The 17668-nt window shown below is 41.8% G+C and overlaps 1 protein-coding gene across 1 annotated transcript in view; it reads right to left on the minus strand.

Annotated features, from left to right (window-relative positions):
- The window catches only part of LOC104923988 (glucosidase 2 subunit beta), a 117489-nt gene that overhangs the window by 65675 nt on the left and 34146 nt on the right, over nt 1-17668 (minus strand). The window contains exons 9-10 of the mRNA XM_027288032.1: nt 14333-14419; nt 3247-3316 (exon numbers count right to left, since the gene is read on the minus strand). Of these exons, the coding sequence (XP_027143833.1) occupies nt 3247-3316; nt 14333-14419 (157 nt within the window). The remainder of the gene's footprint in view (nt 1-3246; nt 3317-14332; nt 14420-17668) is intronic.

Raw genomic sequence — 17668 nt, forward strand, 5'->3', positions numbered from 1 at the left:
ACCAACCTGGAATATTTCGTTTTTCATTAACGGACATATCGAAGCGAGTACGGAGAAGGAGAGACAATGATGCATCATACTTTGAAATAGAAAAGGGGTGTGCGATTTCTGATTTTGAGCAGTGTATCATTAATTATAATGACTTGATGAACAAAATATCAGCATCACTTGAATTGTTTTACGCATTTTGTTTAAAAAAAGGAACACGTTTCTGTATTTACATGCTATGTATTGCATATAACCCTTCCCTGTTTACATCAAACCTTTCCAGAAGAGATTCTTAAGGTTTCTAAAGCTGTGAAACAACCGAGAAATTGTCCGACACCCTTCATTTCCTGATTCTAAGGAAATCCAGTGATTTAGTTGCTGGTGACTGCCTGAGTGAATGCACTGTAGGTTGGCTTCTGTGGTTTGGATTGTTTCTCTCTCCCTCTCTCTCTCTTTCAGACTCTGAATCAGCAGGTCCCTTCGGTAAACAAGGCAGAGTGATTGTTGGATTTGCATATTCCTGAATAAATCATATTGCATTTCTGCGATAAGCAGTGCACTACTGTTTGGTAGCTTTTCCTCCTCCTTTTCTTCCTCCTCTCTTCTTTCTACACCATTCACGCATGCTGCCACGAATTAACCCTGATCATGAGGGACCACGGCGAGTGAGAAAAAGTGCTGCTCAAAATTCATGTTTTTCGGCAGTAGGAAAAAAAACCCATGCCATTGGCCCCTGGTGGAGCTCAGACTGCCAACTACGTGGACGGTTAATCAGGCCTGATAATGATGCATGCCCATGTCCGCCACCAAGGACAAGGATGGCAGCCACGCTCAATGGTAGGAGATGGGGGTAGAAAGACTGGGAGGAGAGGAGGTGGAGATTAAAGAGACTAAAGCTACAGAGTTAAAGAGATGGAGGTGGAGAGGAGAAAGAGGAAGATAAGTAGTGAAAAAAGGAGAGGAGAGGAGGAGGACTCCTAAAGAGGAGTCTATAAAGGAATGCAACAGAAGTCTGATCTTCCGGGTGAGTTTACTCAGTGTGGGTGCAAATTAGTATTGTGTGCGTGTGTGTGTATGTGTGTGGATGTATGCAGCCAGGCAGGCATATGGACATGTGTGCATATTCACATTACTGTGTCTAATGGGGCTGGGGGATGTGGTTCTTAGTAGGAACACATCTTACACACTGTAGCCCCTTTTTAATTACAACGCTGGCATGCTAAAGAAGCGTCCAGGAAGAAAAAATAATAAATTAAAGCAGGCATGTAGGCCTCAGCCTCACCCAACCTCCCTCCCCCCTCCATCAGTTCAGCTGATGACTGCTTTTTTTTCCCCCTCTCCCCCCTTATTCCCCTCACTTCCTTAGGAGAATTGGGCTGGTGGTATTTTGGCTGTGAAAAGGAAACCATCGGACGGCAGGGGCATGAATATTCCAAATGACTAATGTTGCACATGCTTATTTTTGACATATCTGGCTTCCGCAGGGAAATAAAACACTTCTAATGCAGGGGGACCATCTGTTATCTGTTGCTGGTGTTTCAGAGCAGGCGGGCTCGGCGTGCGTGTGCACACACACACACACACACATTCAGCCGCGAGTGTGCACACACACACACAAAAAAAAAACAACACACACATGGGCATACAGAGACACGCGCGTGCGCACACGGGCAGACAGTTCGACACATCCTCACGCAGCGGGAGGCGTGCATTAGTACATGCGTGCGAGACACATGCACGCACGCATGTACTAACAGCTGAACCCGTTGGGAGCATGCACAACAGACAGGCTCTAAACTCCTATACAAATTGAACACTCCTTTTTTCTTTTTTTTAATTCAGTGTGTTTGTCACATGCGCTGTAAATCTCGAGCTGTATGGTGACAGGGAATGCACACACTTTTTTTTTTTTATGCTAGCCATAAATACCTGGGCCTGTCTCTTCGCAGCAGCTGGAGCGGGATAATATGCTTGTGGTGTGAAAGGGGGGGGAATAAACTAGCTGCATCACCTTGAAAACAAAACATGAGACACACACACAAACAGCCTCGCTACATTAGCCACACATCCACACTAAAAAGGTGCACACTTGGATTTGTTTATAAGTATGGCCAAAGGAATAGATATATGGTAAACAAAGCTCTCTTATGCATGGATAATCTGTTATTTCAGACAAAAGCCGAGCTTCTAGGCACGCTTCTATTCAAGCTACGGAATATTCTGGACAGCTATATTTGCTGAAGAATTCCCTTTCTACTCCGCTGTGTGTACATTTTACATGCACCCATTATGTATTCATGATATATCAACTGTCGTACTGAATAATTTAAAAAAACTAACCTAATAGACATAATTAACCTATTAACAAAGATTACTTAAAGCTGCTATTTAGAATCTGGTGAGGTCTGACTTTGGCACCCTCTAGTGGTTGTAAAAAAATGACATCAGACAACAACCCTCAAATTTCACCCGATTTTCTTGCTATAACCTGCTATAAAAATCAGTAAAACACAATATGGAATGGAGGGATTTGTTTTGTGCTTCTACATGACAAAAATCTCAAAAATCTAATTGTCAGTGTTGTCGATTTTCTATAAAACAGCCAATAAAATAGTAAGCACATATAATCCATGGTGAAAGATTCGACTGAATCGTGTTCAACCAGTGCCAGGCTGTTGCAAAACACTGTATGTATCGTTGCTTCACTCCAAGCTTTGCGACCACAGTCATAATTAAGTTAATGCAACCTCATAAATTACTTAATATTACTTTTTATTTGTAGTAAACGTATTGTCCTGCAAAGTTACAAGACACCTCTAGCAGCATGCCTGTGCTGATCTAAATAAGCCCCTAGCCATTTCATACCTCCCGAACAACACTATTATTATTTTATTTTTTGGGAGACTGGACCACACACTCCCTTAGGTAAGCTATTGTTGCCATGTGTGTTCCACCCTCAGCCTTTATTACGAGGGAAGCGCTTCAAATTCTCTGAACACAGCGCAATTACACACACGCTCTAGTCGATCCATTGTGGGTGTGATAAAATCATACGCAATCAACATCGTTCAAACGCATAAAAAACCTCTCAGCTTGTGTTGAAGGCATGCTGGGAGCAAAATGTGACTTTATTAAAAAAAAATTTTAAATGTGTGATACAATAAAACATTTAATTTCCAGAACGAGTTTATTTAAAGTGATTTGGCTTGAAGGGGTTTCATGTGAGGGAATAGGGAATGTGAAGGTTTAATGACTTACCTTTGTCAACCGCCTTTAAGTGAGGATCTTCAGCCACTAGACTGCCTGGTGCTCCGTGTGTGTCTTTGATCTACAAGCACATAATGGAAGCAGAGCGAGACGGAAAACAAGGTCACAGATCTGTACACTTATTAGACCTTGAGTATCGCCTGCATTAATGTATAAAGCGACAACAAAAAAACGTGAGAGAGACAGTGATTTCGAAAGATCAACTCAGCTCAAGTCCATGACTCTAATATGCACCTCCAAGCAGACACGTAAGACACTTGATGTCGCAAAATACAAGGTTGCTTTCTGTGCTCGACGAGGCTCCCGGGAGTCTTTCGAAAGACAGTTTGAAGATGAAAGACAACATGCCTGGATGCTAGCCTCCTGTTTTAGGTCACAGGGGGGGAAAAAACAGTCAGAGCCAAAACAATTTTAGGTCTTTAATTTTCTTTTTAACATGCCACATTCATTTAAAGTGATCCAAGTCATGCTGTGCATCCTCACCTCGTGGAAGGTTTTAGGGAGATAATCGCTAAATCCTTCCTCGAGTAAATATCGCTGATTGCTAAGCTGTGGCGGTAAAATATTGATATACCGAACATCAAAATATTGACATTTATCTCGAGCTGGGAATCTACCTGAGGTTAGAAAACATGTGTGTCATATTCTGTTGTTGATGCTTGTAGGCACTCTATTATGATGTGTAAAAGAATAAAAATATATTGTGCACAGCGTCAATTCTTTCCAGAGTGTTCATGATGCTGAGGGGGACTAAACATGACAAGATTCCCACATATGGGGGCCGAGGAAATATGAGTCTGATTTGAAGACTTGTCGCATGCTTGCATGCTGACATTTTCTCTCTTTTTTTTTTCTCCCCTTCACTGGAAACCAGACTGTAAACTCAACTGTGCAAGTGAGAGATGCCGCCAAATGCAATGTGACTCACCTCCTCTGAGGAGAACAAAAAACCTGCTTAAGATCACTGTGACATTGCACGCGGTGTTTGTGGTTCTGAATATTTTTTGACAGATTGGACTGAATACCAATGTGAAAATTGTCACACCAAAAAAAAAAAGAAAGAAAGAAAGAAATAAAGAAAACATGTCATTGAGTTACTGTGTTGGGAAATTCTTTTCGAGTAAATGTTACTGCCATGAAGCGTTTCTCAGGTTAGACATGTTGAAGGGAACTTCTACTGATCCTAAAATCATTTCTATTGATGCTAACTCTGTGTTGTTGTCCCTATAACGTGCAGGTTGTAGTCATTAGGTCTGTCTCAGCAGGAAAACACACAAAGACATGATGAAAATCTGTAATTCTGTACATTATCTTGTTTCTTGTAATAGGTTTCAAGAGTAACCAACATGCATGACAAGTGGAGCGGGCGGTAAAATGAGGCGTGCCGTTGTTTGCTTTAGTACGGTATCTTTAACTTAACTAGATGAAGCAGCAACCTCTGTGGCTGAGAAGTGAAGCCAAGAACTGCAGTTCCTCCAACGGCCACTTGAGGCTGGCTACAGAATGAGTCAGTCTCTATAAGCCCCCATGTTAAAAATGTCCAACTTCACAGCAGAAATAAAACATGTTTACAGCCTGGTACAAAAAAACAGTTTTGGACTTTATAGCTAATTTCAAGACAACTGTCTGAATTTTCATGTAATTAATCTTTTTAAAATTATATAAAGTCTTAAATGTATGCATAATTAACAGCATGGCTGCTTTGAATGACAGTTGGGTGCTGTTACAGGTGGCTTATTCGAGCACACAGGCAAAGACGTGGATCTTCTGAATCAGACTGAATAAAACCTATTTACAGATTACCTGGGAGGCGGCAGAGGCCAGAGCCATCACATCAACGGCTCTTCGGAAAACCTATGGGTGATGTCACGGATACAACGTCCATATATATACCGTCAATGTGTGTGACATTTAGGGAAATGCAATTGCTCACTTTCTTGTCAAGGGATGTGGAGATTGATATCACTTAGCATAAAGACTGGGAGCTAATATCTAGCCTGGATCTGTCCAAAATATGGGGTTATGCACTTGTTACTGATTTATGTGCTGAGCACTGAAACCTCCTGGAGTTTTGATACACCGGCATTTAATGAATACAAGTACAAACCATTTTGACGTTTGTCTTATTCAAGTGAAACTATCTTTAACAAAGTGAAAATGACTGCGCCAAATTACAAATAAATACTAAATAAAAGGTTTGTGGGGGGAAATATAAATATACTCAGCAGCAGATACACAACAAAACAGGTGAGGGTGGAAGCTTGGTGATATACTCACAGGGTTAGCAGGTGAACTGCTGTAGCTGACGAGCTAACTCATTAGCCGGTCCTTCCAGGACGTTAGTGTTAGGGGCAAAATGCTGATGGACAGTTAAAGAAGTCATTCTCATTCTCTTGGCAAGAAAGTTTATTCAAATGATGTGTTTCTACTATCGACTACTGTCTGCAAACCACTGCTCTTTTGTGAAGATAATAATCCAACAGAGGAGCATTTGCATGGATTGATTTCACCTCTTTGACCAGGCCGACAGTGACAATTTCAGTTGAATTCATAGATTTCTCTGCGAAGTTTCGCCATTTGAAATACCTGGTGTGAACAGGTTTGTGCCTGCAAACGCACACATAAAATACTTATACAGTATGTATGAGAAATTCTGAATAATCCATGACTTCTGGACATGGATACAGACTGACAACATATGGAGGAAGAGAAAAGCTGAAGGATATGTCCAGGTGGGTATGATTCTTATTCATTATTTATACAAATACAGTCCATTTCAGTTATCAATGGTTTTGATCCACTACAAAAGTAGTGGTATCCTCCTGACAATAGTCAACGCTCACCTCTCCACAGTAGCCTGAACAAGATAAGTCTCCTGCACGTATTGTTGCACTGGTAGAGGCAGAAATAATGGCATCACTTCAAGCTCAGTCCTCTCTGTCTACCTATCTTTTCATGTCATTCTCCAGTTCTTGTTTGTGTCTGAGAATGAGACACCGGCAGAGTAAAGCCTTCAAGCGGCCACATGTGCCGCTTCAAGAAATCAGCCGGCGCACTAAAAACAGAGGCACGCTCTTGAAAAAAACTGTCTGCCTTTGAAGGATCTTTATTCTCTGTTCCCCAGCTGCCGGAGATGCGTGTAACGGCTTAGACATACAATGGGCGCATCGCGGGTATTTGTCCACCGAGAGCCGGGGCCCGCTAAATGAAAACAGGGGCACACATAAGGCAGGAAGCGCCTAATTAATTGACAAGCAGATATTTTTGAATTTATAATCATCAAACAGACTTCATTTTGTTCCCCCCCACCACCACCACCACCTTCCTCGCCAACCCATCTTCCCATGCGACTCACTTAAGAGACTTATCTTATAAATACAGCCCTAATCAAAATAAATGACTAAAAGCTCTAAGGGAGTTGAAGGCTATACACATTTACATCAGAGGAACTGATGCAATTTAAATAGCTGCCTGTGCACTAACTTAAGGTTCAAATCACAGAGAATCCTAACTTATGTAATACTTGCAGTGTTTTGGTGTGTGTGTGTGTTTGTGTGTTGTTGCTCAGTTTGGCAGACCTATATTCATGACAGCCAAGTAGGAGAAACACGGCCTCCTTCTATGTGTGTGTTATGTTGAATTCCCTCAGCAGCATGCTCAGTTGGGTGAGTGTGTCATATTTTACAGAATATATTTTTTTTAATATTTAATGTGTCACATGCTTTTTGTCTCTTTAAACGCACTTAACGCGTGTGCCGTCTGCGTTCGCGTTCATCCGTGTGCTATATTTCCTCCCATACTTGCTGTTCCACATTCTTCCCCCCTGGTTGTTGTTGCTCCTGTTGGGAAGATATTTCTAACAAATAACGTGTAGCGGTGACTGATTGTTATAGCTGGTCAGTGTTGTTTGGCTAAGGTGAAACTTGAAAGATGGATGGATCATCGAGTTTCCCACGAGCCAAAGTTATGACGGATGTGTCTCCGCACACAAAGCCTCATCTCTCAGCGTCTAACAGCGTCTCTGCTAATTCAAGCTGCTAGAGCGGCTTACCTCTCAGGTTTCAGCCGAACTAAAGTCAGATTTTTGGGTCTATGCGGAGACTGCGGTGTTCACGACACGACCAATATCTCTGCTGAGGCACAGAGTTTAATGTGAAATGTGGCAGCAGCACAATGTTTGTAGAGCTCCTAGAATCTCCTCCTGCCTTGTGACACTGTTGCTAATGCAAACTGAACTTGACTGTGACATTTGTGAAAGCCTCTGCAGAGTTTAACTTTTGGACGGGGAGTGCAGGGAGTGGAGGGTCGATATAGACCCTGTGTAGACCTTTTGCAGAGCTCCACACTCAAACGGCACCAGACAAGTTCTCATGGCTTGTCGGCAAAGAGAGGTTATTTTTCATGCTTTCCCGAACAACCCCTGTATGGCTGCTTACCTGCCAAATGATTCAGGCAGCTAAAGTTACTCGGTCGTGATTAGATACAGAGTTCACAAAATTACAACACAAATCAACTTCAGCTAAAAGAAGGGATAAACGGATCACAGAAATTTCACTGGGATTAACCGATTTTTGTACAAAATTGCTGCCGTGACCGATTCCTGAAGCGAACAAATCGTGCCACTCCATCCCTGCCACTTCTCGCTTTATCACCGTGGATGTGTGAAACGCTACAAAGTTTTACTGGGCAAAATGTTGGTCAATCTGCAACGCCCTGCAGATTGCAGATCATAACCTGTATGATCAGATATAATAAATATAATGAAAAAAAGTTTTTTCTCCATCATGCTGCATTCCGCCCCTTCCATGTCAGACTTTTTTTTTTTACCAGTATAATGACCAAACAACAATTATATTTCACATGATTCATGGGATGACAACAGATCCTTGGTGGCAGTTTGTGACAAATACTGACTTCCCGATGTGGACAGTCTACCCACACAAAACCCAAGGCATCATTACTGAAAACTCAATGCAGTTTAAAAATATATTGTTATTGTATAACCATGCCGTATCTCATTATTCTATCAGTTTAATTAAAAACTGTATTCTTTAGCACAAAAATCTGTTTCTCCATCCTGGTTAAAGTTGGCCATGTTTGAGGATCTGATGCTGGCAGCATTTAAGAGTAGATCAAGGCGGGCACAGACAGTGTGTGGTGGTGGTGGAACTGTGCATATGTGTGCCTGAGAGACGGCGTGTGTGCTCTGCGAGAGGTAAAATAATGACAGGCGACGAACGGCTGGCTGGTGATGCTGTGACGAGGAAAGCGCCTCGTATTTTTGGGCCTCAGGCTGGGCAGCTGTGAGAAACTTCTTCCCTCTTATCCTCTCTTCCACTGGTACCCCCACGCCTCAACCCCTCACCGCCTCCCACTACTCTTCCCTCCCCTCTGTGGCACTGTTTAAACAGAGGACAAAGACGCCCTGAGTGGTTTTTTCTTTTTTTTTTCGATCCCATACATGGCTGCCGGCACTTTCCTCTTCTGTATCTCCAGCTCGCAGCCAGAGGAGTGACAGAGTGAGTCATGGTGGTTTTAACAAGTGAATCTTTTGATTAATTTTAATGGCACTTTCTAACAAAATCTCCTTCCACTAGGAGAAGAGCTTCCCGTCTGTTACATGTTGTCATGTTTGACTTTCACACAGGAGTTGAGATGAAGAAGATTACAGTGATATCCACAGCACATTTTTTGCACCTTATACTGAATGAGTCACGTCTCCTGCAAAATCATGTTTAGACTTTGAACAGCACTGATACGGTCAAAAGGCTATCCGTGATGAATACTGTGTTTTTCTGAGTAAGTGGGTATCTGTTTGAGAGTGTGTGCGTGCAAGTAAGAGAGAGATGAGTATGATGCTGGTTGTCTGAGCAGCATACGTGACTTTGAAAACTACAGTCAGCGGTAAATTCATGGACATATGGCAGATTTATGTGTGACTAAGTTTGATGAAAACACACAGTTTTATGAAAATGAGGAACGCACACACACACACATAAACACTGAGCATCTTTTATACATCACTGGCACCCTCTGCTGCATCCTGGGACACCGGTTCAGACAAGAGTGAGAGCCAATTAAAGTTCTTTAATCTAGAAAAATGACTGCGTCGCTCTTTATGTATGCGCGCGTGTTGGACGGCTATCAACGGGGAAAGGAAAAGCGGCAGCTTGCGCGTCGCCGTCAACGCTTTCAGGTCATGCCAGTTGGCTTTCCCCAACGTGCGACAGCGGTGAGATCCAGACAGAGCAGGAACAAGAAAAAGAGCAGAAGGGGGAGAACATGGCAGGCGAGGACTACCACTTCGACATCAAACGAATGTTGTCACAACAGAGCAACTGAGCCGCCCCTGTTAACTGTGACACCATTCAGCTGCTCGTCACACTGAGCAAAGCAAGGTGGAAACCCACTGTAAGTCAAGCAAGCACACTGTTTATTAAATAAGAGAGCAGGAGAGAGAAGGCGATGCGGCGGCAGCAAAGTGAGCATACTGTAGTGTTGTCAAATCTTCGTAAGTAGCGTGGAAAGGCAGCGTTTTCTCATCCCTCCATGAAATTGAATGTTGGAGAGGGAAATGAAGTGTGCCTTCCAATAACAGTAAAGGCAATCACTGAAGCTTGTACTTGAGAAATATGATATTGAGAGGCTGGCGCCGGAGTTTGAGTAGCACTGAAAGAAACAACAAAAGTGATTATTTGGTGGTATTATTTTACGGTTGATGCAGCATATTTCGATAATGTGCAGCTGCGGGAAGGCTGAGGTCAGCTTAAAAGGCAAAGGCAGATTGAATTATTCTATATTATGAAAAAGTCACTTGAAGGAGTGACAATTCTGCTGCAAAGACAACACTTGCCTTTTGATCGTTAGATAGGATTATTAATGTGAGCATCAAAGTTGGCAAATGAGGCGCAGTTAAGTTCCTGTGTGATCTTGAAAGCGTGTAATCATATCATTAGGTGCTGTAAATGTTGCAGTCTGTTCAAAAACAGATTTGTATCCATATGTTGGCATTTTGGCTTAACGGTATCAGATGGAAATTTAAGAGAAAGAGCGAAACGACCAGCAGCCAGACTCTCTCGCCTGAAAGAAATGTTTTCTGTGACAGAAGGAAAACGGGAGGGTGGAGTGTCAGGAAGACAGACCAAAAAGAAAGGCTGTCTCCTAGCGGACGCCGGCGTACGCTCCTGTCATTCGTCATCGCGTGCCACTCTTCCCTGCTCGACACAGCGAAACTGAGGCGTTGTACCCCCATGAAATATTCACCAAAGTTGTCTTTGCTTAAAAAGAGAGGAGAGCAACCGGGGAGTAACAAATGTGCTGTGATAAAAAGATAGATGGAGAGTCCCCTAAATGCTCTTGATGTCAGGTTTGCTTAGGCCTGTTTACAAAGGGGGTGGGGGTAGGACAGGGAGACTAGCAGGGGGTCCATTAAATGTTCACACAAATGTACCCCTAACAGCACGCCAGTCTCTAGAGCAAAAGCCACCAATCTCCAAAAGCGCTGTGTTAATTCAGCTGCACTCTAAAAATCCAAGCTTGTGCTAGTACTGCTGACACTGTTGGCTCATTTTTAGGTGAAAAGACAATTCCTTATTTTTTACTGTCAAGGTGAACATAGCACATTGTCACAACACTTGCAGTTATTGCTGTTATTGCGGGTAAATTACAAACACTGAATTCATTGCTTTCAACCATGACACACTTTGACATTTGCAGCTGTGAACTGAGCTGTGTATTTATTGCTTTTCTAACCAGTGATACCTACTTGCAAATATCAAGTGCACATACACTTTGACCACCAAGGCCAAGCGTGGCAACCTGTAGTCTTTTTGTGCCGATAGGAAAGTGGGAACTATTACGTACACCTTCTTTGATCGCTCAAAATGAAATGTAATGTGCAGGGCTTGGGTTTGGGATTGGGTTTGGGCTAGGGTTTGGGCTTGGGTTTGGGCTTGGGTTTGGGTTTGGGATTGGGTTTGGGCTTGGGCCTGGGCTTGGGTTTGGGCTTGGGTTTGGGTTTGGGCTTGGGCTGCACTAACCCCCCCCCATCTTCACAAATGGTATTTACTGTAACTAAGGTCGGCAGTAGTCTGACAACCCTTTGACAAGGCAAGGCAGGGTAGGTTAGAGTCATATAAGATTAGAAAAAAGGCTGAATAATTAGCTTCTAATTAGGCTGTATGAAGGATGCAGCGATTCATTAGCATGTTTGCTCTGGAAACAGAAAAGATTGTCAGGGTCATTGCTTTCGTGACGGCTGCCGTTGCCGGGATGAAGTGTGGAATGAAAAAATGCCATTAGCCACCGAGGCTACTGTGCAAGGCTTCAGCGTAAGACAATCAGTGCTTTGTATCTGGGGGAAAAGGTCGAATCTGTCACCAGTCTTATTGTAGCACATTCTACAATACGCTCTTTTTTTATTTAGACATCTCAAGAAAATCAAAGAATAATGTAAGTGAACTGGACACATGGCTGAAATGGATGTGACAGACGAACAGAAACTCAGACGCTTAGACGTGGTTGACAACCTCAAATGTCATACTGATGTTTAAGTCTCAGCAAAGCTTAAAGAAAACTCCATCACACCAGCAGAACATAAACATAAAAAATGTACGATATCATAAAACCATGGTAAAAGTAAAATGGTAAAAGTAACAGTAAAGTAAAGAGCACATACACATCATACTCTGTACGGCATCACATCTTTATATTGTACCTATAAGAGCTCTGAGTGCACTGAACATTCAGCCTATCCTTATCTAGAAAGCCAGAAAAGAGCTTTTATGTGCTACAAATTGTCATATTTACAGCTGAAATTATCGATTAAAGGATTCCCAAACAACCGTGCTTTTCGGTGCCTTTCATCACATACTTACACTCTATACATGTGGCTATAAATAAATAAAGTGCTGCCCGTATAGGCCTAAAAAAAGACATCAAACGCAGAAGATGAACACCCACGTACCTTGCGGGTCATATTTGGACACCTCTGTCAAAGCCTTCTTGCTTAACATGTGACTGGATAATAGTCAGAGAAAAGGTAATGATGTGGTTGAGAGAAAAGAGAAAGAAAGAACTCAAGGTGTCTCGGAGGAAAGCAACCTTTTTTTATACCGACAGTTATTTCACCTATTTTCTAATCTTCATGTTTGACACCGGGAAAACTGGCGACTACTTTGTGGAAGCGAATAGGGATCCACATAAAGGCTGATCACACGCACTAGAAGCTCCTGGAAGTCTTAAAAGGACAATCAGCATTTTTGAAGCGTCTTAGATGCCCTTCACATCCATCTTACAGAACAGGTATGCTACTCCTTTGTTACTCCACATCTGTTGTCAACAGGTTAGTCCTGATCTGGAGAACAACCTTAAGGACTCTTAAGGACATTATCTATGGCTATATTATATTTAACATGAATGCACTGAGCATACATTTTTAAAACAAAGGGTTTTCCAAACAAAAGTATCAAAAGGAAAGGTCATACTTCTTCAAGCATGGTTCATATGTACTGTTCAGCTGCTAGTGGAATGAGTGCTGTGAAAAAACCAAGGGCAGACTCTTGTGAAAGGGTTCTAAAACTTACAAAAGCAACGCTGCATTTGGGATGATTTGCCATTTTATTTTTTAAGACTTCCTTTGCTAGGTCAGAGAAGAGAGCATTACAGCAATCAACCCTGCTAGCAATGAAAGGATCTACCTGTAACAGGAAAGGCATTACTCCTGCAATCATTCTAAAGTGGTATGGGGGGAAAAAAAGGCATTTTTTTGTGATATTTCTAATGTGGGCATCAAAACTCAAACCTGTGCTACTGCTAACAATAATAGTGCAAGTAAATAATCCCATTTCAAGTACATACTGTATGTAATTCAGTGGTGTTTCTGTGAAAAGATGAGGGAGTGCAGGAGTGTTTTATAATTCACATTCTATGATGGAGCAAGACTATGAGAAGCCAGGCGCATGATGAAATCTAATCTGAACCCCAATGTTTTTTCGTCTATGGAAATGACGAGCTTCTTATCGACAGAGAGGGTTATTTGAGCAGATCCTCGCTGTGGCTTAGTGAACGGACTCAATCACTGCTGCCCAGCGATAGGCCTCACTTTCGTCCTCTCCCTCTCTCATCTTTCTATCTGGAGCAGCGGAAATGAAAGGATGGTATCTCACGCTCTCCACGTTCTCAGTTCAGGAGACAGAGAGAGAGAGAGGCACGGTCATTTTCTTTTAGGCCTTAGCTGTCAGATGGGTTTATAAACCTGTGCTCTGTAAGAAATATGTCGGCAGTTTTAGCGACTCTAAATTAACACAGACTCAAGAAAGGAAGGTATTATGAGGTTATTTGTGTTCAGGCTGTCAAGATAGAATAGAACCGTGAGATAAATCGAATCACACTCTGGTAACTAGAGGAACATCATCACGTCGAGTCACCAAGGGCTACATTTAGAACTCTGAAGTAATCAAGCTTTTGCAGATTTCGGGTAAAGGAATGTTTTCTAATTTTGTGCTTATCGTCTGTGCTTCTCCTTGTCTCTATATTGTTTCTGGGAGGGGTTGCACGCAGTCAGAGGAGATACCAGTGCTTTATTTCCCTATGTATATCTATCTAGTCATTGTTTTTAAGCAACCAGTGGAGAGGTTTTGGGTATGAGTCAAAGAAAAATGACACAAGGAGGGAAAGGTCAACGGAAATATCAACCTCATGCTGAGAGAATCACCAGATTAATTACATTTCTTCCTCTGAGTACCATGGATATGTACCAGATTTTATGGCAGTGCATCCAATAGTTGTTGAGATATCTCAGTCTGGACCAAAGTTGTGGTCTAACTAACTGACCAACCAAACTACAGGCCGACACTGGCATCTATAGAGCCATGCTGCTTGCATGGTTAACTAGATGGATACGGATACTTCATGTTACCAAGGTTCCAGCACCACCTATTTCACAAGGACAAGTCAATGATTTTTTCTATTAGGATCTAATCCAAGGAATAAAGTAATAAAGAAGTAACTGATGAAGGCATTTAGCTAGAAGAAATGAAAACAGAATGTAGTGTAAATGAAGAATGATGGAGCTTACCTTGACACTGTCTCCCTTTGTCAGGACGTCCCAGAGTGTGTGTCGAAACTTGGTGAGATCCATCTGATGGCCACCTCCCAACAAAGCCTAGGGGGTAAGAGGTAAGAGTCAGATACTTTTTAATCAAAGTATGAAAAAACACTGGACCTTCTTTGCCAGAATTCTTTTTATGGATTTTAGCTCGACCTCTAACACAACCCAGTGACATCATCATAATCAAGGAACTACAGCACCTCCAAGTTTCATCACCACTCATCCACTGGATCCACTGCCTATCAATATTGCATATCCCACTTTAGCACATTGTGCAATGATAACTTTCACCCTTATCATGTCATGAAAACTAAAGAACTGCTCTTTAGTCCAGTTCAAAACACTGGTCCACCAATCACAGAAGTTGGTGTACACCTTTCGGCTATCGTGGCATTACACTGAACAACAACCTCAGTTTGAATCAGCAAACCAATGAAACATAGAAGCATTGTTAACAGAGACTTGTAGTCATTTGTAAACTAAAGCACTTGTCCAACCCAATCTTCACTGAGCCAACTCTTCTACATGGTGCCATTTGTTTTTTTCCACTTCCGTAAAGTCACTAATGTGAATACGCTCTTTAAAGATAGATAGCAAAGTAATTGGTATTCCCACCCCAGACTTGTCTGATTGTATCACCTCATCAAGGTTTCACAAAGCACTCACAATCACACATGATCCAGACCATGGTTTCTACCAGTGTTTTAACCTCTTTCCTTCTGGATCTAGGTATCTACTACCAATGTGCAGAAAGTCTTGTTTTAACATGAGTTAAGTTGCTCGAAATCCCGTCTGTGGTGTTGTAGAGAATCAATGTTTGTATCTATGTTTGTATGACAGCTGTAATGAAGTGTCCTGGGGTTTTATGTTTTTTGTATTTTTTCGAATACTGCGCGTCTCCTTGAGGAAAAATAAACTATCGATCTAACCAAGCGGTTGAAAACAATCAGTTATATAGTCAAACAGCATATAAAACACATTCAATGTGCAAATGCACTATATGGGCCCAACAATTGTCTAGAGCTCTGTATCTTTACAGGCACTCAACATAAAATGCTTTTTCTTCTTTCATAAATTTTTAATACAACCTAATACATGACCTGCACCACAAGTGTACACATCTCTTCAAATCATGTACACATTCTGACACATATCTTAAAATGCACGCAATCTTGCATCTACTGCAGAGTGCCTTCTGGCCCCACAGGTATAGGCTTATAAAAAGTCCATTACATAACTGATAATAAACTGCACACCATCCATCTCCCATTCAGCTCACCTCCCAGTAATCCCCACTGCCATATCTGCTTATCTATTCAAGTCACTCTCTCATTAAATCAGCTTTTACAGCCAAACGTAAGAAGTTTACTGCTTATAGAAGTCAAATACCATTAATCACGGAGAAAGCTGTAGTTATACGGATAAACTGCATGTTTTAATTCACTGGAGGACAAACACATCATTCCTCCTATCTGAATAAACTCCTGTAGAAAAAAAAATGGGGGGAAAAAAAATTGACAAGCGAATTAATCTGCTGTCTTTTGCCTGCTGAAATGGAAGTCAGTGAGGCGGTACATACCAGTGGATAGCCATCAGTCACAAGACCTTGTGCGAGGCCTGAAAGAGCCGAATGTGATGCTGCTGCGCACTGGGAGGTAAAGGATGGGGACACGGGGATGGAAGGTGGTGCAGCTTTCAGTGTTTATTCATCTGAAACAGTGTCCCCTGGAAGCCATTTTGGCAGCGATGTATCACAGCAGGCACTGACCTTTAGATACTATGCACAATTAAGCTAAGCTAATAAACACAACTGCGGATCTGGACACTTGGACTGGAAGGCAGGTGCTGTGAAAAGTTATTTTCTGCATAGGTAGTCTTTTTTTAAAAGAAAACTGAAACGTGTTTGTCTGAACCGCATACAAATTACACCGTGTGCACTGAGAGGAAATGAGCTGAATGCTTTATTTGAGGCTGAAGTTCACAGTTTGTTATGCAGTGTTCAGTCTTTATCTTTTGTTACTGGTGGCATGCTCTTTGTATCTTGAGGCTGACCTTTGTTGGGGGATAAACAAAATTATGGCTGTATAGTTAGATTCTGTTGTGACAAAAGAGTAACTGAAATAATTAGTCGATTATCCTGCAAAATAAATGAAAAAGGAAAAGTCAAATACTTTGAAAGGACTTGTTTTTCTCTTTGTTCACTTATTTTGAATTAAAAATGTCTTTTTTGAATTGTTGGTTGTAAAAAAAAGACTTTTGATGACACAACTTCAGAACTTTTACTAGGCATTTTTCACCATTTTTTGATATTATAGACTAAACTAAAATCAATCAATCGTTTAAAATCACCCGTAGTCGCGGCCCTGTACTGTAGCTTGCTCTGGTTCTGTTTGGTTTAGCAGTTGCCACAAATGTAGGCATCAGACTCATGGCTGCAGTTGTTTTTTCACCCATCGAAATAATCATCTTTGTTAGCTTGGCCAACAGTTTAAAAGCATAAAGATGACGGGGGGACCTTTTCCACTCTGCTGGTGTACAACTGTAATGAGCTTCGACCCTGTCAATGTTAATTTAATGAAATATAAAAACAAAATTAAGTCTAGCTGACAACAAGGGAACAAGGTGTTGTTTGCAGATCAAAATGCGGCAACTGTATCTTACCTTCAGTTTCTGAAAGATTTGACTTAACTTAACTGTTACGTGAAAATTCTCCAACAGTTTTGACAAATACGCTCTATAGTTGATTGAGTCAAACGAACACGGGGGCTGATAAAACAGTATGCAAAGATATTGCCTTGCAGAGAGAGAGAGAGGAAAGATCAAATAACACTGTTACATACAGCGTTATGTTATTTGATAGATCCAGCTGGTCCCAGAAGCACAGTTCTACAAATACCACTTATATCCACCTGGCAAGAGAATATTGGGTTTCTAGTCAGAGTTATGAAACGCATCACCTTGCAAATATGTGGAAACAGCACAAACAAAAAGATGAGACATTTATTACCATGAAGCCCACACAACTGAAAATATTACCACTCCCACGCAGTATTAAAGCACATACAGCATGTGTGCATACTGAATGTACGCAGAAAGTCACATATGTAATAAAGCTGCCAGCTACTTATGTCAGTTTGCCTCATCTAAGCATCTCTGTCACTCAATTCGGGCTTTTAATCCTTTGCTCAAGTCGAGTACCCAGCGACAAGTACAGCAGCAGAGCATGTTGTCCAGATAGAAAGTACTCGCTAGTGATCCCCTTTCAGGCCCTTTGACAGATGAGGACGGAAACATCGACCAAAA

The sequence above is a fragment of the Larimichthys crocea genome, chromosome XIV, assembly GCF_000972845.2.
Source record: "Larimichthys crocea isolate SSNF chromosome XIV, L_crocea_2.0, whole genome shotgun sequence".
Lineage (NCBI taxonomy): Eukaryota > Metazoa > Chordata > Actinopteri > Sciaenidae > Larimichthys > Larimichthys crocea.